This window comes from Triturus cristatus, chromosome 3_1 (genome assembly GCF_964204655.1).
Source record: "Triturus cristatus chromosome 3_1, aTriCri1.1, whole genome shotgun sequence".
Taxonomy (NCBI): Eukaryota; Metazoa; Chordata; class Amphibia; order Caudata; family Salamandridae; genus Triturus; species Triturus cristatus.
In genome coordinates, this window is record NC_140583.1 from 823,971,353 (window position 1) to 823,994,866 (window position 23,514).

A 23,514-nucleotide genomic window follows, 5' to 3' on the forward strand; every position below is an offset into this window, starting at 1 on the left:
CCTCAGCCATAGGCTCACAGGATGAGAATGTCCCACCAACAGGGCACGAACAGCAGCCATCAGGGACAGAATCCTGGGAGGAGGTAGGAACACCATACCCAACCGAGTCCTAAACAGAGCCCCAATGAAAGTCAATTCCTGTGCAGGAACCAGGGAGGACTTCGGTACATTCACTAGGAACCCATGATGTTCCAGGACATGGCACACCCTCTGGACATGCAACTCCGCCTTGGGAAGAGAAGAAGCAGAAATTAAAATGTCGTCCAGATAAGGAAACACACTAATGCCCTCCCCATGCAAAAGGCCAATAAGAGGAGCCAGAACCTTAGTAAAGACCCTGGGAGCAGAACAGAGTCCAAAGGGCATTACCTGGAATTGGTAATGCCGACCCAGCACGCAAAACCGGAGAAACTTCTGAGAGTCTGGATGAACAGGAATATGGAGATAAGCATCCCTCAAATCTATCGAAGCAAGGAAGTCGCCCTGAGATATCAGAGAAGGATCAACTGAAGGGAAACCATCTTGAACTTCTGGTGAGGGATGTAAGTATTCACCCACTTCAGGTCCATCACAGGTCGAAGATCCCCAGTTCGCTTTGACACCAGGAATAGGATGGAATACACCCCCAACCGATTGACGGGAACAGGAATCACCGCACCCTTGACCATCAGGGATTCGATGCCTTCCAAAAGCGCCAATCTCCGTACAGGATCCCTGGGATAAGGAGTAGCCCTGAAACAGTCTGGGGGAGTTTGGATAAATCCAATACGCAAACCCTCTGAAACCACCTGCAGCACCCATTTGTCCGATACAGTCAGTCTCCAAGACTCCAGGAAGAAACTGAGGCGACCCCCAACCGGACCCATACCAGGAGCGATCCAGTCACGACTTTGGTGCAGGAGTGGAGGAGGAAGAGGAACCGGAGAACCGGGTTTTTCCAAAGGAAGGAGCACCCCGGCCACGCCCCCTCCCACGAAAGGGCTGACCAGCTCGACCCCTCCGAGAAGGGCCAAAAGCCCTCTGAGAACCAAAGGAACGGAAGTGACCCGCCCTCTCAGGAGCCAGGAGCTTACGGTCCTCCGCCGTCTCCTTAACCATGTCATCCATCAGAGACCCAAAAAGCTTAACCCCAGAAAAAGGAATCTTCATCAGGAGATTTTTCTGCGCAGCATCAGCCTTCCATGACCGAAGCCACAACTGTCGCCTCGCAGCCACTGAAGACCCAGCCGCGGAAGCCGCTGCTCCTAAAGAGTCAAAGGAGACATCCGAAAGCAACCGAACTTGTTGCTCCATCATAGCCAGGGTAGACGAAACATCCTCCCCCTGGTCCATCAATTCAGACAGAGACTGAAAATCCTCAAGCAAGGATTGTATAGTGTAAGACGCATAGGCAGCCGCCCTGATAGAGAAATTCGCAGCCGCAAAAGTGCGTTTCACCGCACCATCCACTTTATGGTCAACCGGGTCAGCAGGAGAAGAATCCTCAGACACTATAGTTCCATGAGACGCCATGCTGGCCAACAATGAATCAACCTTCACCGAAGAAGGGGATTTCACATCAAAGTCCTGTAGCGGGTACCTTTTACTCAAAAAGTGTGGAAAGGAACCCTTGTCCACATCTTTCCATTCATTCTCCAGGACCTTCAAGACTGAAGAGTGTAGAGGCAAAGAATCAGGCTCAGGACGCTGGTATTGCGCAAAGAGATCGTCTTCCAGAGGAACAACAGAAGCAGGAAACACCAAGTTCTCTCTAATGTGACCCAGCACCTCCTTCAGGTCGGCACCCTGCACAAAACGACCTCTGACATCAACTTCCTCCTCAATGTCAGAATCAGCAGCCGCAGCGTCATCCACCTTAGCCCGCTTCGCAGGAGGAACCGGCGTCTGACTTTGCATAGCAGCAGCCACAGCAGAATTGATCATCTGCTGTAACACTTCCATAGATGGGATCTGGATACCAGAACCAGAAGCCCCAGGAGCAGAATCAGGTACAGAACCACTCTCCATAATAGCAACACACCAGTGAACGCATGAAGAGAAACACAGGCAGGGAAGAAGACAACACGCCTGGCATAAAAGGCCCCGGGGTTGCTAGGCAACCAAACAAGCCAGCACCTGTAATTTAGACAATCCAGCATAAATGCCGGAAGAAAAACAGTTGCGTGCATGCCCAAAGACAGTTCAAGCGAGGACCGAAACAGAGTGGAACCTCAAGGAACGCGCAATGACCCATTAACCAAAGAAACGCGGACGGGAGACACCCGCCCCCACAGCACGCACACGCGGCATCAGCAGGAGGTAAGAATGATAGCGGGAGCCTCGGGCCCCCAGATCAAACGCATCCGGCCGCGCTATGTCCGCTTAGCAGGACGCGCGGCCGGGAAATGAAACAAACCTCGAGTTAGTGAGCGTTACAGTTCCTCGCTAGGCAACCAAACATGTATAGCAACACACTCTACGACACATGTATTAACAACAAAACGAACGCCACTGAAAGTCCGCTAAAGCAGGACCAGAGGCGCAAAGGCAGAAGCAGGAGGTAAATACAATACAGCTAAATGCCAACAAACCATCGTGAAAAAACAACTCACTACTACCCCCAAACTAGATACCCAAGGGCATAACGGTACCGCTGAAGCAGGAACCTAGCCCCACTCACCTGGACACAGGCGACACAGCACTTGGAGAAGTGCAGAAAAAAAGAACAGGTCGTGTTGATTGCTATGTATCCCTTTATGGGATTGGCTGAAGACACTGGGGGCCATATTGGAGGAGGGAGGGGAGACTAGAGCGCTGCCTTTTTAGTTTTACTTGGAGTTCTGTGTGGAGCCGGAGGCTCATATGTGAATACTGTGGTGAGGAAGACTCTGCACTGTATCCTCCGTTGTCTGTGTCCGTTATTGCTACCATGTGGGCCTGAGGCCCAACATCACAATGGGTTTCTATTTAAGTTTGGGAGGGGGCTCACTTCTGCCTGACCTAGGACTCACTTCCTTTGGAGTAGGGAAAGTCACCCTTGTGCTGAGGAGGCGGGTGGGAGAATCAAGCTAAACAGTGAGATCGGAGGGCAGCAACATCTGATGCATATGTATGTTGATGAACTCAACTAATAAAGCCAATGAAACCATTAGAGAATGGCAATAAAGAAGTTGTAAACTGTAACCGCTACAATTATATTTTTACATGACGTGTATAGGATTTATATGCCAAATATTTCATTGGCAAGGCTAGCCCTCTGCCTCAGTCAAGTCAGACCTTTGGCTTCGCTATTAATTTGCTTGCTTGTCGGTTTCGATTCCTTTTGAGAATGCGTGTATAGATTCCATGTTGCAGATTGGAACCTAGAAGCTCCAGTTCGACAGTTGAACTGTACCTACAGCCTGTCTGGGCGCCCCGAGTCATTTGGAAAAATAAAGTATCGACTTAACCGTGCGGCGTACTACTTTTTAGTTCCATCTATAGTGCCCTTTAGTCGGTGGTTCCATGCTACAAGGGTAAGAACGCCGTCTTCAATCTTTGAGTCAGACTAGCCTTAAAATTTTGAGCCTGCGTTTGTAGCATATCTTCACTGAAAGCTCGATGGTCTAAAATATCACAAACTGAGGGATCCGTTTTCTAAAGGTACGCGTGGTGCGGTGGGTACGATTGGCGATGGCCAACGTTTAATAACTTATGAGAGTAGTGTCACCAAGTTTTAAAAAGTTGATCCCCCCAGGGCGAAACATTTATACTCCTTCACGCTGACAACCCTGTGGTACCCCGGGGGTGTCAACGAGAGCTCACTTCTGTTTTTCGTGAGAAATCCTGCCTCCTCTTGCTTCTGTCAGTCAGGCCCTCGAGCGCGCTCTCGTTTCTCCTCCCTCCACCCCTACCTCCTCCCGCAAGCTCGGCCCCTGCCTCCCACCGCTTTCCTCGCCAAACCGCTCGGTGGCGCCCCCTGCAGTCGGTGGAAGCGCACTGCAGCTGCCCCACTCCCCGCGTCTCTCGATGTGAGCCTCCCGGCGGAGCTCGAACGCTCTCTGGGTTCCATTTCCGTGGGATCTTCTCCTTCTCCACATCTGAGCGCGCATCCGGCTCGGCGCCGCTGGAAAGGTAAAGCCGCAGCCGGAGCTTGGGAGGGAACTGGGCTGGTGTTCGGGGAGCAGGGAGAGAAGGGTGCTTGGTACCGAGGTAGCCACACGCTGACTAGCATAACTGCCCCTTGTTAAACGAGACCCCCAGTCCATGACGTTCACTGCTTTCTGGACCCCTCCCCCAGCAATGAGTTCTCCCCGTAAGCTGAAGTCAAGATGTCGGTTGAGGGGGGAGGACGGCGCCCAGTGTGAATCCTCATGCCCTTGCCGTTTCGTGGGGTGGAGGGGACGGGTCGTGCCTCCTGCCTAGCTAAGCATGGCTTAAGACTCGGCCGAAGCCTAGCTTCCTTGGGGGAGTTAGGTGAACACAGGGCACCTCTGCCCACTGGAACCTCCCGCTGTGGCTGCTGCAGAGAGTCAATATTTACAGTGTCTCAGTGACTTTCATACCCTCTCATTTGCACTGTCTGTCCTCGCTTCACGCTGCTCAAATTCTCAGATAAACATCCCCGCCCTCAGCGTGCCTTTAAATGACAGAAATGCATCGTTTATGTGAAGCTCCTCCAACCAATAATGTTTGGCAGAGCCATAAAATGCAGCTTGTATGCAGTCCTGGCATAACTGCACTGCTGTTCACTTGCCCTACTTCTCTCGGAACACCAAACCGTAACACTTCGATTTCAACTTTATTCAGAGCTGTGTGTGTGTGTATGTATGTTTATATATAGATCTCATAAATATTAATAAACATAACACGTTTCATGTAATATAAGTATGGAGTGACCTTGTGTATGGTATTGTTTTCTGACATTAAGTTTACACAGAAAAGCGTCAAGTTTACCAGGATGTCCAGTGACAGGCAGAGGTCTGACGATGAAAGTCCAAGTACCAGCAGTGGCAGCTCAGACGCAGATCAGAGAGACCCGCCACCCCCTGAGCCCGAAGAGCAAGAAGAGAGGAAGCCTTCAGCTGCCCAGCAAAAGAAAAACACAAAACTGTCAAGTAAAACTACTGCTAAGCTCTCCACCAGTGCTAAAAGGTAAAAAAACACGAAGTGACAAACACTCGAGGTCCGGTTGTTAAATGGGCAGACACAACGTGTGTGTCAGTTTTATTGGTTTGTTAACATTCGGGACCCCCAGAGCGTAACTTGACCCATTGAATACACGGATTAATCAACCATAGTTACGGTGAAGACACGTTGACGTCTGAAAATATTTATTTGGCTTTTCTGTAGTGCTATTTAGAGTACCATGTAGCTGGGGTCAACACAATTCGAAAGATTTTTGCTGTAATGGTAAAAACAGTTACAGAACCACTGTAAATGGAACTATTACAGTTAATACATGCAAGCAGATCTCAGTTTTCCCCATTGTTAAGTGGGCATGTCTTATACATTTTTAGTGTGTTGTATTTTTTGTATGCAAGCTGCTTGAAGTATTTAGTGGGGTTGTTGAGGATTCTGTTGTGTATTGCGATTCTGATGGCCAACCGAACGTGGTGGATTTTTAGGCCTACTTATCGATAATTGATTTTGTTACTGATGGGGGTTTATGAGTACATAAGGTCTGATGTATCAAAGGGTTATGCATGTTGTGTCTATGGGGAAATGCTTCGAGTCATAATCCTAAAAAATGTTACTAAATGTTATTTGTTGACAAAGATGCATCTACAGTGTGTGACACCTATCTCATTGCTTATTCCCAGTTGACTTGTAAATCTTTGATGCTTAAAAACAAGGCAACAAAAGAGTGATACATGGAATGTTTGAATCAATCTGGACAGTCTTGGCACTTTCAATTGTATCGTTTTTTTAAAAGTCAGTCATATGCAAATAAGCTTTTGTGCCACATCCTAAATGTACAGTCCAGCGTGAATGCTAGTCCATGTCTCCACACATTCACAACCTAAGCAAATTCGGGAGATATTTTTGCCTGGTTAGGCTTCACCTTCGAGGCGCAACTTAAGTCCCTATGCAACCATGAACTTGGTACCAATTTTGGGCACACATCTGCCATCCCCATAAAGAAGGGAGACTTGTACAGCATAAAGCTACAGATAAAACATTCTCTACTTGGTCTGATGCACTGGCACTTACTCATTGTGCATTCCAAACTTTTTATTTTTTTTAAGATGGTCTGTCTCATAATTGTTTTCACTGTTCTTAAGGGACCAGTCAGTACTGAAGGTGAAACAAAAACAGTTCTCTTTACACAGTCCTGCATCTCTGACAATGACCAGCATTAAACATTCTAGAATGTTCATTGTTTTATGATCTCATCTTGGATTTTGAGACCTGTTGTTACATCATTGACCGGATACCCCCTTTAAGTCAGTTGCCCCAGGTGGCATTGATCCAGGGACTGTTGTGCCCTAGGGATGCAAACTTATCACCGATGATACCCATTGAGGAAGTACTGTGTCTGGTATAGCTTGTGCTGCACATGAAGGGAGACAGGGCCAAGCATTTGGAGCTGGACTTTCCCCTTTTCAGGCACAGTTGTGACTGATTTGCTTCACGTGTATGTAATGCCTACAGTAATTACCACTGATTTTTATTCATTCAGGCATTCCCAAACCATCACTTTTTGTACTTTCTGAAAAGAAAACCAATGGTTCAGTTTCAAAGTACACATTTTCCCCGTCAGATTAACATTGTTGGCACATACTAATTAGCGCTTGTAAGAATCAGTAGAAAGAACATTTCATAGTCTGTTTCACAGCCTTACAATTGTTGGGCTTTAACTATACTGCTCTGCAAGCTAGTCACAACATCTTAACATCACACATTTAAGTGTTTGTTAGTCCCTTAAAAGTCATGCCCTACCATCAGTAGTGTTGCTTGTCTCGTAAGCTCTTTTTAATTTCTGTTTTTCATATTGGGATGTTATGAATTGATAAAGTTGATAGGCAATTTACTCTCTTCAGTTCAACACCCCCTTTTCAATTGGCACTCCTTGAAGCAAATGAGATTATTATGCGGTTGTAAGCATTAATTCATTACTCTTAGGTGGTTAGATGTTGACATTTTTGTGAAATCAGAGAATGTATTACAGTTCAGTTTTGTTGGTACCGGAAGTGTGTTTATGCTGATAGTTACCCAAAATCTTTGGGACAGCTAAGCCATCGTCCCTTCCAATAAAAGGTTGACAGTAAATTCCCATATGTCACTTTGCACTCTTTTGAAAATACTGCCTAACATGTGTATATACAAATTTCCCCGTAAAGTGACATACTTTTTAGCAAGAGATAGATCAGCTACTGAAACATTTCTTTATTATTTTGAATATTCATGTTTAGTTTGTCTTCTAACTTTCTTTGCAATCAATACCTATTTGTTGCGCTCAAGTTTGCTTGACGTGCCACTTACGTGCAGATGCAACTCCTTGTGAGCGTACTATCTGCACGCTTTATAGCAGTGAAAAAATTGAAAATCTACATTTGTGCTGTGGCAAACAAGAGAACCATGAAAAAATATACATTTACTTAACGAAGCAACATATGTAGTGCTTTGTTGTACATACTGCTGTCTGATAATTAAAGATTACGAAGAATGTTTAATTGAATCCTTTTCATTACAGTGGAGCATATTCCCTCTTACTGTGGATTTGAAACTTTTTTAATGTAGTCCGTGAATAGACTCGTTTATGATGTTCTACTGTTTTATTTGGAAACATGCATGTTTTTCTTTCTGAGGGTGTAAAGTTTGTGAATTCGCACTTTGTAGTTGAGGAAACGCTAATTTTGCTGTGAACAGATTCTGGTCGTTTAGGCATTTTGATTAAGTAGTCCGTTTTCTTTCTGAACATTGTTTTGCAGTTTAAAAAAATCAGCCGTTTCACTAAATTGTGGCAGTCACGTTTGTGCTTTTGTATTGTGCAGTTCCTAATTAAAGATATAAACAGTACAACGTGTATATGTAGCACGTGTGAGACTTGTCTCTTGAAGTATTGATGGTGTTTTTCCCACTTGCAGGATTAAACTCCTCGAACCCTTCACAAAATATGAATAATCATCTTTTATGCCATTAAAAATGGAAAGTAAATGAGACTTGCTGTCCTAAAGTTTGTATTCCAGTTGGTTAATACTGCCTCTCTCACTCTCTCCGTCTCATTGCAATTGTCCAGCCCACTCCTTTTGTCTCATTTGCATATTAGCTTAAACAGAAAATCTCTCATGTAAAAAACACCCTGCCACAGATTATTGCCACTTTTCTGGGTGCTTCAGATGGCCATCTGTATACCATTTGCGAGTGGCTCTTCATTTTCGAGCTGTAAATAGGAGAAAAAATGCGAAGTTTTCCCGTCATAGGATTCGAGTTATGCCTTCGAGAACAAAGAGGAAGCAGCCATGTTAGCAATACTGAAGGCAGCCGAGCGAGCGTTGCATTTAACTGCATGGTGGTAGAGGGCAGTGTACTTCTGATTTATTTCGCACAGTGTTTCAAACGCTTCGTGTTTCTTCTCATTTCTCCTACAGAATTCAGAAGGAGCTGGCGGAAATAACGCTCGATCCTCCACCCAACTGCAGGTATTTAAGACCTTTCTTCAATTGTGTAAGAAGAAATCAATGATCTGACTCCATGTTCACTGTCCGAACGCGAAATCTTTCACTGCCACTGGTGTTTTGTGATAGTACGGAATGTTTGTTTTATATCTGCACGTGTTAAGGACATATTATTAACTAGTTAACTTTTTATTTGGAAAATGCTGGCTGATTACAGATAAAACTGTGTTTTGCAAGTGGTTCTAAAATTACCGATGCTATATAAATAAATTGCTTTTAAACCGTTGATTGATGTTTAGACCGCTCTGCTTAACACTTTAATCTGGTAGCGCAGCGCCTTTTAAACTCGGTCACTTGTCTTCTTTCTGCTTTCCGTTTTCTTGTTGTATACTTTCCATGCCGTCTACCGCATTTTTATCCATTGCCGACGTGGCTTTGTAGTTCAGTAAAACCATTGTTTATAATCCGTATGCACTTTAGAACCTTCATTTTACAACACTTTTACACGAAAGGATCACTACAGTGTGTATGCACACTAGCTCCTGTAAACCGTAGTCCACTGACATCCTCCCGTGACAATACGTTTGATACATAGTGCAAGGCGTGAACATTGATGGGGGATCAAGGGCACTCTACGTCCGTAATTTGTCTGTGTTTTAAAGCCTCATGTGAAGGTTGTTTTCTTGCGTTCCATGCTAGCTAAAGAAATACCCAGTTAACTTTAGATGAAGTGTAGGTTTGAAGGATGAAAGGTCTGAAACAGCTCATGTCACTGTGTGATCCATAAACTCCATGGGCTTGCAACTCTTGTTTACATTTCATGTCTGTTCTTGTGGTGACTTAAATTTCCTGTGTTGTTTATTTCATAGCACTGGCACCTTCATTTAGCAGGATGTTGTGGATCTGTAAACATCTATCGTTCCTAACTGATTGTTTAGATCTAAGTTTAAAATTGAGTTGTTGTTATACAGGAATGCCAAATCATCTGTCAGTATTCCAGATTTATTTCTCTTTTTTCTTCTTTTGATGCAAGACAAGTCCCTCTACTAACATAGTTAAATGTGTGTATTAACTGGATGATTACAACTTTATATGAATTTATTTTGAAGCTTTGGGAGAAACAATAGTTAACAGTTTGACAGACTTCCATTTTAAGGTTGTGGTTGGAGCATCAACTAGTTTGGGTAAGGAGAAACAACAACTGGAGTAAAATGTGCTTGAAGTGTTCACACAGTAATCTTCTTAAACCCAGCATTTGACCCAGCATTTGATGCATTTTTGGGGAGTATTTATTCCTACACTCCGACTGTAACTGTGTGTTTGGAAGTAGGATTGCTTGGATATAGATACAAACTGCAATGTGCAGCCACTCTTCTCCCCTATGCATCATATCACAGCTATCATTCACATGAGTTAGACAATAGTAAATGTCCATGTACAGCCACGATTGTTTCTAAATGTTTGCATGTGCGTTGTCCTTTGATGTAAAGCGCAAATACTACTATGAGCTTTAGCCAAGGAAAATGTGGGCTGTCCGGATGATTCAGAGAACTAGTCTTAAGCTTTGCTTCTGGGCAGGCTGGTGGCTGGAGTGGCTGCCCCATCATTTACTCTGGATTCAGTTTACTGTTAGTTGGACAGGACTGAGAGTGGACTGGGTGTCCTCCCATTGAGATAAAGAAGGGTCCACGCCTCTGGTAACCTTCTTGCTTCATCTTTGGGGCTGAGATGTAACTGACTGGGAAGGTAGATTCGGGGGCAGTTCATTATATCAAAGAGGGCCCCCTCTTTGATATAATGTGGAGGAGTGTTTAGGAAGACCATGCCTTATATGGAGTTGGGTATTGATGCTTTTGTAACTCATGTAACTACGCTCCGGCAACTGATGTACCTGTGTAACCATGTTCTGAAACAATGTTCTTCCTCACTTAAAGCGCTGTGATACCTCCGGGTCTATCCAGCGCTATATAAAACTTTTCAAATAAATAAATGTTAATAGTAGACTTGGTTCCCTGACACACATTAGACCAGACTGTTTGGAAGGGTCTGATGACCTCAGGGCATAATTCTTTCATCAAGAGAGGCTTCTTCCAAATGAAGATAAGAGTTCATTGGAGGCATTCTATTCTCAATTGGCATTGGTAACTTTTTTCCAGGATTTACCACCAGTGCTGGCCTTCTTGCCATGCATGAGAGTGTAGGTAGGTTATGATTTATTGTCGAGTTTAAATAATCAGTTACTCTACAATACATCAACTTCAAAATTACAGAATTCATAGCATCATTCATTTGAGTTTAAACAAGTTATAAAAGTACAGCTAGGTAGGCAGCCTTCAATGTAACAATCTAATTTAATTTTAAAACCATTTTCGGCTAATATTTTCACCAGTTTCATCTACTTATACAACTAACGAGTCTGTTAGGTTAGCCGTTAGTTTGCTATTGCACTTTCTAAGGTTCTACATCCATACACCAGAAAGCAAGGGCATATCAATGTTTGCTTGAGTGGAACTAATTCAGGACATGTACAGATATGTTCTATTGTTTCATGCAAGTTCTTAAAAAGCTGACGTTTCCTTCCCAGTGTAATCAGATTACATGCTCCTGTGAACTGCAGTAAGGCTATGTCTAATAGAGACCTATCTGTTAAAAAAAATTAAACCTTAACAATTGGTGTTAAAAAAGAGTCTAAATAAGTGTCTTCCCCAAAAGAGGTGTTTTGCAAATTATTTAAGTTTTTATCCATTGAGCTCCTCTCCACATCAGCATAATAGAACACTTGTCTTATTATTCCTTTTGAAGAAGTAGTTGCTTTTTGAGTGGCGTTTTTAGATGTAAATTGTCTCAATAGAGAACCTGGTACTTGGCTATAACATGAATGCTATATTTATGAGTAGAGGATTCAGGGCTATCCAAATTAATCACTTTAAGTAAGACACTTAAGCGTTTCACTACCTGCGCCAGCACACAGTCAGAAATATTTCATAAGTAAGATGTCAGCTGCAGCCTCAAGCAAAGTTCAACCAAACTGTAGTCTTATGTGATGGTTAGCTATTGACTGTCTTAGATTCAATAATATATAAATGCGATGAATATATAGTTTATCGATTTTCACATGCAACTCCTCCTGAAATCCATATGTAATTTTGGGTAATATTTTTAACAGTAACTGCTGTAAAAATCACACCTAAAGCACTGACTACATACATCAACTAAGGCACATAACCTGCTAAGCAATACTTAAAGTTCTGAAAGCAAGCATTGTTAAACGATATCTCCAAGATATCTTATTGTCTATGTTAATGCATCAATAAATGTTGGATAGTATATAGTCAGCTGTGAAGACATATCACCTCCAGTTGATGTTAGATCTTAAGCTGCCAAAAGACGCAATCTCATTTATTTTTGTTAACTTAAAAAACTGTATCTTAATTTTTTTTCTAACTGCCACAGAAGCCGTTGAAAAGCTGTTGGAGTAGGAGAAATTTGGACAACCTTGTAGCTTAGGCGACGTGTGAAAGTTGCTTTTGCCCAGTTTGGAAGCATGAGCTTGGACGTTCTGGGATTTGACAGCACAGCAAACAGACCTAGCACTTCCTGTATGGATAGAGTGGGATTTGAGTCTCTGCCCCCCCCCCCCCCCCCCCCCCCCTTAAATGATTCTTTCTTCAACCAGCCTCCTTCAGCCATTGACATCATATTTTGGTTAGGCACAGTGATGTATTCATCTCTAACCTAATAGTATTTGCTGTTTGGATGATTGCATCCTCTTCGACCCATGTGCTTCTTGTTCAACTGTTATGTTATGTTATGTTATGTTAAATGGGACTTTTATAGCGCAACGGCTACTCCAAAGGAGTGTCCCGGCGCTTTTGTGCTCCAGACCAAAGAAAGAGCTGGAAAACATAACAGTAAAAAGAGCAGGGGCCTAAAGAGGGGGCAGATTATCCAGTGAACAGCCAGGTTTTTAAGTCTTTTCTGAAGGCAAGCAGGTTAGCGGTGTTTCGCAAGGACACCGGTAAGGAATTCCATAGCTGCGGAGCAAGAAAGCTAAAGGACCGGCCGCCTAGCCGAGCCCTTTTGATGCGTGGCACCCGAGCCAAAGCCAAAGCTTCTGACCTGAGGGATCGTACAGGTCGATAGAAGTCCAGCCTCCTCTGAAGATATTTGGCACCATTGCCATGCAAGGCCTTATGGGCGAGAGTCATGGCCTTGAAAAGTATCCTCTTCCGCACCGGAAGCCAGTGAAGGGATACGAGGAGATTGGAGGCACTGGTGCGGCGGTGCAGGCCAAAAATTGCACGAGCAGCAGCGTTCTGAGTAACCTGCAAACGCTGGAGGAGGTATTCAGGCAGACCCAGATATAGGACATTTGCATAGTCCAATCTGGACCCTATGAGTGCCTGAACAGTGATCCTCCGATGTTCCTCCGAGAGAAGGGAAAAGAACTTGCGCAACATTCTGAGTATCCCAAAGCATGTTCCCGTAAGAGTGGAAACCTGGGATTTGAGCGAGAGCTCGTTGTCAATTTTAACCCCCAGGTTCTTAGCCCACTTAGAGGACTGAGTGGGAGGGAACATGTCAGCAGGCCACCATCCCTGCCAATCTGGTTCTGATGGGCATCCGAAGAATAGTATTTCGGATTTGTCCGAGTTGCATTTGAGGCTGTTGTGTGAAAACCAGCTAAAGACAGCCCCAAGGCACTCGCAGATCCTTTCTCCATCGAACTCTTCGCTCTTACGACAGGTGAATAGAAGCTGGGTGTCGTCAGCATAAGAGACGATCCGGGCCCCGTAGGACTCCGCCAGTGTCGCCAGAGGGGTCATAAGGATGTTAAATAGAGTGGGGCTCAGTACAGAGCCCTGAGGCACTCCGACTCCCAATGGCGGCATCTCGGCGGACCCGGGTGGGACCCAAACCGTCTGCCGGCGGTTGGCCAGAAAGGAACGAAACCAGTTGAGCACCGTCCCCCCTAGACCGATGTTATGAAGTCTAGTGAGGAGATCCTCGTGGGGGACGGTGTCAAACGCCGCCGACAGGTCTAACATGACTAACATCGCCCTGCCTCCTGTGTCCAGCACCTCCTTCACGATCTCCGAGACTTCCAGGAGCGCCGTCTCGGTGCTTAAGTTGGAACGAAAGCCCGATTGGGATTCATGAAGTAACTCATTAGACTCCAGGAAGTTAGAAAGCACGCTGTGCACGTGTTTCTCCAGGATCTTGGTCAGTGCTGGAAGGAGCGAGATTGGCCTATAATTAGAAGGCGCCTCTGGATCAAGATTGGGCTTCTTGATCAGGGGGATGACCATGGCTTGCTTCCAGGCCTGGGGCAGAAAACCCTGACTCAGGGATAAATTGAGGATAGGATTAGCTATGGGATTAATGACATCTGCCATTTTCGCTAAGAATTTTGCTGGACACGGATCTAATGGTGAGCCTGATTTAAGGTTCCTCATCAAGGCTAAGGATGCGGCAACCGGAAGGGGAGGAAAGTCTAGCAAAGCTGGGCCAGGAGGAGACAGGAAGACTGTCTCCGTCGGCATCGTAGATAAATCATCTAACGCTCTCGACGGGAAAGAATCCTGAATTAGCCTGATTTTGGTGGTGAAGAAATTGGCAATAGTGTTAGCCCAGGTCTCCACCGGGGCACCCTGAGTAGAGGTTGTCCGGGGGCTGGTAAATTCACGTACAATTGAAAAAATCTCCTTACAGGAGTTAGCTGCGTCTTCAATCCTTTTAGCGAAGTAACATTTCTTGCCCTGTAAGATAAGATCGTGGTAGGACTTCATCATGATTTTATAGCGTTGTTTGGCTTCAGGCTCATACTGGACTCTCCACGCCCGCTCAGCAGCTTTACATTGCCTACGAGCGTGGGCTAAATCCTCCGTAAACCAGGGGGCAGAGACCCGCCGGGCAGCAGATTTGGGTGGCTGTGAGGGAGCGAGCTCATTTAGTCTGGCAAGAAGCCAGGATTGTAGGCTCTCCAGATCTTTCTCCAGGTCGCCAGTACAGGAAACAGGGTGATCTGCCAGAGCATGCGTTAGCATGTCTGGGGTCACCCGGTGGAATGCCCTATAGCTGCTGCCCTGCTGCCTCATGACACTGGCCGGAGAGGTCACAGTAGAAGGTATTTCAAAGTGGGCAAGATAATGATCAGACCAGACGACTGGCAGAAGAGTTACAGCCATGATAGGTGTGGTGGAAAACACCTGATCGAGTGTGTGGCCTTTGTTGTGGGTCGGACCAGAAAGATAGGGGGAAAGGCCTAGAGTGGATGCAATATCCAGCAATTTGATGGCGTCCTGGTCATTATGGTCGTCCATATGGAAATTAAAATCTCCCGCCAGTAGGCACAGCTCCGATCTAAGGACAAGGATCGACATGGCCTGCTGGAGATCATCAAGAAAGGATCCCACTGGGCCCGGAGGTCTGTAAACAATCAGACCCTTAAGCGCTTGTTGCGGCGATAGGGAGATGGTAAAGGCTAAAGAGTCCGCCCCTGCGATGGTGTGAGTATGCGTGACCGTGCACGGAAAAGATTTTTTAACAACCAAGGCAACTCCTCCTCCCCTACCCTTGTCTCTGTCCTGTCGATGGATGGTATAGTCCGTGGGGATGGCTGCCACAATGTCCGGGTGGGAGGAATCAACTGCATGAGAGACTACTTTGCAACTATACCCTTTTCTGTCTGCTCCTGCTTGCATGTCTCACTCTGTGCTAGACCTAGATGTTTGGCGCATTAAACCCAGATCTGTTAGCTTTGTCAATGGTTAGATTGTTTAAGTCCCCGAGTTCATTCATTTAACCGAAATAATCTTTACAAAGACTTTAGAGTCTGCTTCAATCAGGCAATACCTCTATAATTACTTTGTTGAAAAGTTACTCCTGTTTAAAGTTTGTTTGAAAATCGATCCTTGCCGTGATGGGGGAATAATTGCAGGGATATAGAAGTTAACAATAGCTTGACATAATATTTGTATCTCACTTTAAGGATCTGTTTTAAAAATTACAGCCAGGAGACCATTTCGGTAGTGAACCTGTGATTTATGGCACCACTTAATGCCATTAAACACTTCCATTAAAGAAATTTGATTATTTTGTTCTCATCCACAAGGAACACAGCTCTCTATTGCAGATGAAACTACAAGGACAAAATAAATAATTGCAGGTTTAAGAAGGAATTGGAAAGTCGGGCTTAACGTGCAAGTTTTCATGCTGTGCCTAATTAAATTCCAAAATGTATGTGTAACTTCTTAATTGTCTCAACGTGCCACTGCCACCCAGGGTCATTGTTTATCTTTATTAATGGTAATATTTTGAGCTTTAAATTATTTTTTAAATGCTCTGATTTTTGGCAACCCTCGATTTTTCACAGCTCAGGTGAAGCGGCCAACACATTCTCTCACAGAAAATTAATTTTGTTTTCTTTAAATCTTTGCTGAGATACTTGCTTCAATATTAGGATTACCTGTCATCTAACGTTGTGCCCCTGCAGAGTTTAAGATGTAAAAAAAAAAATTGCAACAGTTTATAATTGCAATTGTATTGTATAGAATAAACTCTAGGCATACGCCTGCTAAAGATCATTAAGGGCTACTAAAAGCCATTGTTCTGGCCATATGCTATGTTCTTTTGTACTGAAGTTTGTTATTCCGTTGGGAGGACCTATTCTGAATGATTGCACAACCCACAGCAAGCATATATCCCTCCTAATACATGATTGCAATAGAAAGTTATTAGATGGAGGCGGATGAGGGTAAATTTGATATATAAATGAAAGTTAGTAATATGCTCCAATGTGTAATAAAGCACAATCCTTGCCTTATAGAAACTATACCTACAGCTTGCAGGACAATCCCCTTTGCATCTCCCTGTGTAGCCCCATATGTCCTATTTAGGAAAAGTTTTGCAGGTAATTTTTATCAGCTCTCCTTACTCACATAAACGACCTGTATATAATTGGTCTACAATACAGATTGTCCAATTTGTTCTCCTTCCCTATGTCAGTGCATATTCGCAAAAGAAATTTCACCTAAAATCCACATTTATCTCAAAATAACCTCCAAGCTTTTCAGGTAGCATGATTGTTGGTTCTCATTGATTATGCAATAGTGAGGTGTGCCTGGTCAAATATGGCAGTAAATATATATTTATAACAAGTAGATGACACTTACTTTTACTATAGTTGCGAATGATAACTGCAAGTTGTAGATAAACAAAATAGCAACCTTTTTAGCAGGTTAGTTAGTGATTCTTAACCTGTGGTACGTGGACGCATAGGGGTCTGCAAGGCTTACGGCCGTTCAGAAAATTATATAATAGCAGTTTTTTAAAGTATGCATAAATAAAAAGCAGATTTAAAAATGCTCTGTAAATATGCATGAATTTGAAATTGGACGCAAAAAAATTACATTGCTTTTAATTGTCTTTGTGTGCGAGAAGCTCAATTACAGCAAAAGGAATCTAGCACAAACCACTGGTGATCTCAATGAAGCACCATATAAGCCCCAAAAAAAGAGCGCATGCATCTGAGCAAAAAGACAAAATGATATGCTAGCAAACAGTAAATCACTGTGCTTTTACAAACGAAACTATATTATTTCAACACTCCAACATTTATCCAACAACCCCATTTTGGCATTGTTTACAATGGTACAAACCTGTCTTCAACCTGTATTGTCCCAAAGAATGATGGGTATTTTTGTTTTGAGACTTGCTGTAGTGAGATTCCCAGGTCATGCTGATGCAGAGCTCTAAGCACTTTGTTTCCTTACTATAAAACTGATTCTAAAGGAAATAAAAAAATGTTAAATATTCAGATTTTAGAAAGCAAGAATTATCCATGTAATCCGTGAAACAGAGTACATTTCCTCTGTTCAGTAAGGCATGTTTACTTTCTGATAGGTATGGGGTTGATAGTCCAATTGGAGCGGTTCAGAATCTTTCCCATCACGTTTATCAGAATAACCCTTTTCAGTTCTCAGGGCTCCATGAAGGAATGTATTCACATTTAGATTTATTTCTGAATTTATTAAAACCTGTCTATTTTGCTTCTTTATTTTATAGCACAAACTGTCCTTTTAAGTTTGTATCTGTGTTTGTGCTGGGCACCTGTGACACTTGAGAACCTATTTTCATCTGACAAGGCTGCCTTTTGTATGGTTTCTGTTTTATCATGCAACGCATGTCTACCGGCTTAACATTTAAAGATTACATTTTGGTCTGCTACCTTACTATGCTATGATAGCCAGTGCTCACCAGCTTTACAGTGCTCTCACTGAAAGCAACAGTTCTGGCACTGGTTGAAGAAAACAAGAAAGTGGATTCCTTCATCCTATTTTCAAGTATTGATTATCATAGAGGAGCTTTAAAACCAACTGTGGAGCTTCCATCACTAACAGCTGAATAAGTACAATAGCATTTAAGTTAGTCTGGCCTATCGATGTAGTGTTTTCTGTGCCAGGTAAATCTGATGTTTCTCAGAATTTTTAGTGCTCGGTCCTTTTTATCGGTCTCTTGTTTTTATTGGTGTGAGGAACAAATCAGTTTTCGTGACAATCTTGGCACCTAAAATATTATTAGAATGTAATTGAGATTTTTTTTTACCTGTCACTGCTAATTTTTCAGGCCATACTTTATTAGGTTTCGGCTCTAGATGCTGCACATGCCTTGTCTCGAACCGCTATGTGCTGTATCTACTTTGTAGGCTTACAGCCTGCCCACTGGCTTCCCATTTGCTGGCACCAACTTTGCTCAAAATTTCTCCCCATTTATGAAGGGCATGCATTCGTCATGCCTCTTCTGGTGATTAGTACTCCCCAAGCGCACTGCCCAACTACTTTAAACCTACGCAGCGGACATTTTTTTCAGGACTACTTTATTCATTTTTTTAATGGGTGACTCGTCCCGACACATATTAGGAGCGCTTGTGTTTTAATTGGCGCCGATTTTATTATTTTTTCAAATCCCGTGCCCATCTATAATAAAAAAAAAATTGTTCCGAATATCTCTCCGCCTTTTATCCAGATGCCCTCTCGTGGTTGGAGTCCCCAGGGATCCTCACAGAAGCCAAGGCGCGTCCAACTTGTGTAAGGATACCTCTCCTTCTGTTCTGAACAATAGGAAATAAGATGGCATTGGAAACAAAATCAATCCCTGGACTTAGGTCTGAGCAGGTAGAAGTATCACTTTGTTTTAGAAGTATTTAAAACACACCCATACAGCTCAATATAAAAGGATACCACACCAGGATAAAATACGCATATGCGTTTGAAAGGTGTCCTTAAAACTTTGTTGTTTTTGTATCTCCGGGGTACGCTTTTTTTGTACACCTTCAACAATGTGTTCACTGCTCCTGTCTGACAGTCTTTGCTTGGTTGCGAGTGGCATATCGATAGAGTACAAGAGATAATTCAGTGGGGCCTCTATTCCTTTGAAGAATTATGGCAATGACCAGCAGTAGGCTCCTGTTTATTTACAGTGCCCTAGTCCTTTAAAGGGGAAGCCATTACCAAGTCATGCCTCAACACTATTTCACCTGTAAAGTCACCAGTAATTCTATTTCGTGGCAAGGTGTCATACTTTTAATGAGACAACTGTCACTGTGTTGTACTGTATCAGAGAGTCTGCTCAAAGGGGCTCCTCAAGTATACTCAGTATGGTGGCTCTCGCTTTGGTTTGTGATCGGAATGTTGCGGTTTGTGTTTACCTGAGCCATGAGCTCTGAAGGCTACACAGGCCCTGAGCACAAATAGGGGCGCCAAGGTTGTCTGTTAAAAGCATAGGTTGGCTTTCTGTGAAAGGTCCGACCCTTGACATTTCAAACACTAGACTGCGCTGAAAGAAAATTTCACATCACATTGCCTGTGGCCATTTTAAATGGTATACATGCCTACCAGTGTCAAATGACACCTAGCGGAAGCTCTGAAAAGCGAGCCAGTCACTTTTATCCCATTGGCAGCTGAAGGGTTTATAAACCATAACAAGACAGGTTATTTGTACCAGTCTTTCCCGTATCCCCAGGATAGGATTTCATGGCAGCAGTGGATCTTATGCTTTGACAGTGAGAGAGGAGAAGCACCAAGGTTGCTGCTCTAAGCTTTGGAGGGGGAAGCTGGCTGCCCAGTGGAGCCCCGCAGCATGCTGTGGCCGCTCCCCGTAAAGCTGGGCCAGCTGTGCTGGCTACTGAAGCTGGAGCTGCTGGTGGCTGTGCTACTAGTCCCGTTACTCAACATTAACTCCCTAATAGTTTTTTTCAGCAAAATGAGCTGAGTGATTGTCGCTTTCTTGCGCTCAATTAGTGCCCCGTGTGTTTAGGCACCAGTTGGTGTTGTAAGATCCTCAACAAATAGCTTCTGTTCGAGTCCCGAGGCCGGCTACATGTGCTCGACCTCTTCCATTCACAAGTTAGTCTAAACTGTAACACTTATTACTACTGAGTAACCGTACATTCCCAGCGACCACAGAAATCAGTAATTCAAAATTTTTTGCACCTGTCAATAATAGCCCTCTTATTTCGTATCCATCATCGCTCACAATACACCATGTTCTTTCTGTCTATTAATGCCCAGCCAGCTCTTCTCAGCTGTTGTGTAGCGAGTGGTACATTCTCACTTCTCTCCCTGAACATATCCATATGAAAGTTGACAGCGCAGGATTTATGGTCATACCAGTGTGCTTGATGGTACATTTTTAGGTCTCTGCTCTAGACTGCACGCATGCGCTGTCTCTGAGACATGCTGTATCTACATCGTGGGCTTAAGTCCTCCCATAGGCTTCCCATTTTCTGGTCCCACCGTTGCTCCATTTTTTGTTCTCCCCCCCCCCCCCCCATTTGTGAGGGGCATACATACTTCTTTTGAACCATAATGGGTTAGGAGCAGTGTGTAGAAGCATAACGACTAAAAAAACATTCACATTGACAACGGCAAAAGCTCAGAGCTCGGCAATTTCCAAGATCTATCAACTTTGCCAATGCTTATTTTATTTTTTTGTTCAAGCACTTGCCAAGACTTTGTGTTTTCCAGCTGCCTCCCTAGTGTGCTTTTCTTCCCTGTTCCACGCCCTGTTTGGCTCTTCCTTACCCTCTCCAAGTTGCTTACTCTGTTAGTTTGCTTCCCTCTTTCTGCCATCCTGTTGCTTCCCACCACCCTCTTGTTGCTTCACTGACCCACGACCTCTGTGACTACGAACCCTTCATCCTCTGTATTGCTTCAGTCTCCTCGCGCTCCACATTGCTGCCTTACTCTTGCATTTGACTGTCGAAGAAGCTGAGGATATTTGTGTCTGATTCGCCTGGGAGCAAATTACCTGCACAATGTTTGGATCAACATCAGGAAGGACCACATATTGCAGCTCCACTTATAAAGGGGAGCAGTGTCGCCAAGAGCCCAGGAACCTACAATGAAGGACTGTGGTATTACAGTGGAGGAGGTCTGTCCCTCAGCTTAATTTCTCTGACATGCAACACTTGCTGCTTTCCTGCCCTCCCAGAGACATTGTAGAGCGATCGTTGTAAAGGTTCAAAGCAAAGAGCTTCTCTCTGCCTGGTTGGGGTGTGGGTAGTTCGAAATCCACTGGCAGGGAGGGGGGAGGCACGGGAGTTGTGGGAGGGGGGGTTTGGGGATACAGATTTATCGGAGTTTACAAGTCACTAAGTGTATAGAGTCATATCTAATTTCGGCCATTGATACTAGCCTCGAAGGGAGGAAAGTTACCGCTGTTTGTGCGCAAAACTGTTTCGGCAAATGCAGGCATGTGAGGCCAAGACTGCGAGTGCTCCTGTCTTTTACCCACTACATATATGACAGAGGCTAGGATATAAACATCACTCTCTGTGCTCACCTGGAACGTGAATGGGATGGGGGACAAAATTAAACTGGGTATAGTGCAGCAGTAGACGGGCCCTTGACCTTGTAATGCTGCAACCCTTACAAGGTGGGGATATAAGCTACTGATACATGCCTAATGCACTTCGGGATCCCGTGGGACTGGTATCCTAGTTAAAAAAAAATCTGGGCGGATCCATGGGGCAGATTTGTGGTTTTAGAGGCGCAATGGGAGGGAAGGCACTCAATGTGGTCTTGGTATACCTCCCGCCGGCACTAGGTAAGGAAGCACTGATAGACCTGGGGAAGATATTAGCAGACCTCCCCATGGGCACCCTGATCTTGGGGGGTGACTTTAACATGACAATAGATGACCAAAGGGATAGAAATCCACAACGACCATCGACACGACCCCATACACACATGGAGGAGTTTACTACAGCTATGGGATTAACTGATGTTTGGCGATCGTTACAGCCAGACGGAACACAATATACCTATTATTCAAATGCACACGAGCACATCCCGCATCGACTGTTTTTTAACGTATTCGGCAACAATTTGCCACTTCAGGAATCCCCATGCTCTACCGAGGGGTATCTCAGACCACTCCCCGGAGTGGGTTGAACTTACATATTTTAGCCATCATCTGTGGGCCACCATAGTCCTCAGCCCATGGTTGCTTCAAATCCCTGGTATCAAAGCAAAGCTACTCACGCAGACCGTTAATTACTTTAAAGAAAACGTTGGGTCAGTAGACTCAGTGCAGACCATATGGGAAGCATTCAAGGCGGTACTAAAGGCGCAGGGCCTGGCACTAAAAGTGGGATATACAAAAAAAAAAAGACCGCAACAGGACACACAATTAGAAAGTGAATTCAGCTGCTGGAGGAAAAAAGTATCAATACTACCTCAGAGGCAGCTACATATCGCCTAAAGCTCAATCGCAGTATAGGATCTTAGTGAGGGAACATATGAGGACCAAACTCCTCCACACTCAACATAAGCTGTATGAATTGGGGGATAGAGCGGGCAAATTACTGGCATGGTTGGAGAAGCGGGAACAAGAGGAGAGATGGGTACCCAGGCTGACCCTCAAAGACGGGACGCAGGTCTCAAACCCAGAAGACCTAGCTGAAGCATTTGCTGACCACCTGGAACAAATTTACACCTCCTCAACCACATACACGGCAGAAGACTCCCGCCAACTATTATTAGATAGTAATTTGCCTACACTCTGATACTGATAGCTCCTCGTCCAGAGCGTCTCTAACGGATGATGAAATCCAAAAGGCCATTAACAGTATCCAGTCAGGGAAAGCGATGGGGCCCAATGGGATACCTATAGAATTTCTGAAAATGGTCGCGCCCCCATCCCAGGCTGCGCCTCGTTTGCGGGCTATGTATGATGAAAGTTATGAGAAGGGGATTCTGCCAGACGACCAGCAACTAGCATCGATATTCGTTATCCGTAAGCCTCGGAAACCTGCCGACGACAGCGGCTCTTATCGGCCGCTTTATTTAATTAACGCTGAAGCGAAAATCCTTGCGAAATTGCTGGCTTTACGCTTGGTCTCGGTCATTCCATCATTGGTCTATCTCGGCCAATCTGGCTTCATGCCAGGGAGGAATATGGTGCTAAATATCTGGTGCCTTCACAATGTGCTCGCGCGGCGAGTGTTTATAGAAGAAGACGTAGTGGTACTTTGCCTCTAAGCCTCAATGGCATTCGACTCTATAGAATGGCCATATCTATTTGAGGTCCTGAAACGCCTGGACTTCGGCACGAAATTTCTGGTCTGGGTACAGCTGCTGTATACGGGCCGGCGGGGCCAAGTGCGGGTAAACAATCATACGTCTCGAATATTCTCACTAAAAAGGGGCACTCGGCAGGTTTGTCCTCTGTCCCCCCCCTAATCTTTTCTCTGATGTTGGAACCACTGGCCTCCTGGGTGAGAAGTGATGTCATGCTGAGAGGGTAGAAATGGGCGGAAGGAACTGATGACCGAATATCATTATATGCCGACGATATCCTGCTATATCTCGCCTCCCCATATAAGTCCATACATTGTGTTTTAAATATATTCACAAACTTTGGGAAATACTCT

At 44.4% G+C, this 23,514-nt stretch overlaps 1 protein-coding gene across 1 annotated transcript in view; it reads left to right on the plus strand.

The window, feature by feature from the left end:
* Positions 1-3,784: 3,784 nt before the first annotated feature.
* Positions 3,785-23,514, plus strand: part of UBE2E3 (ubiquitin conjugating enzyme E2 E3) — a 189,477-nt gene continuing 169,747 nt past the window's right edge. The window contains exons 1-3 of the mRNA XM_085645190.1: positions 3,785-4,092; positions 4,889-5,112; positions 8,553-8,603. Coding sequence (XP_085501316.1) covers positions 4,919-5,112; positions 8,553-8,603 — 245 coding nt within the window. The 5' untranslated portion in view covers positions 3,785-4,092; positions 4,889-4,918. The remainder of the gene's footprint in view (positions 4,093-4,888; positions 5,113-8,552; positions 8,604-23,514) is intronic.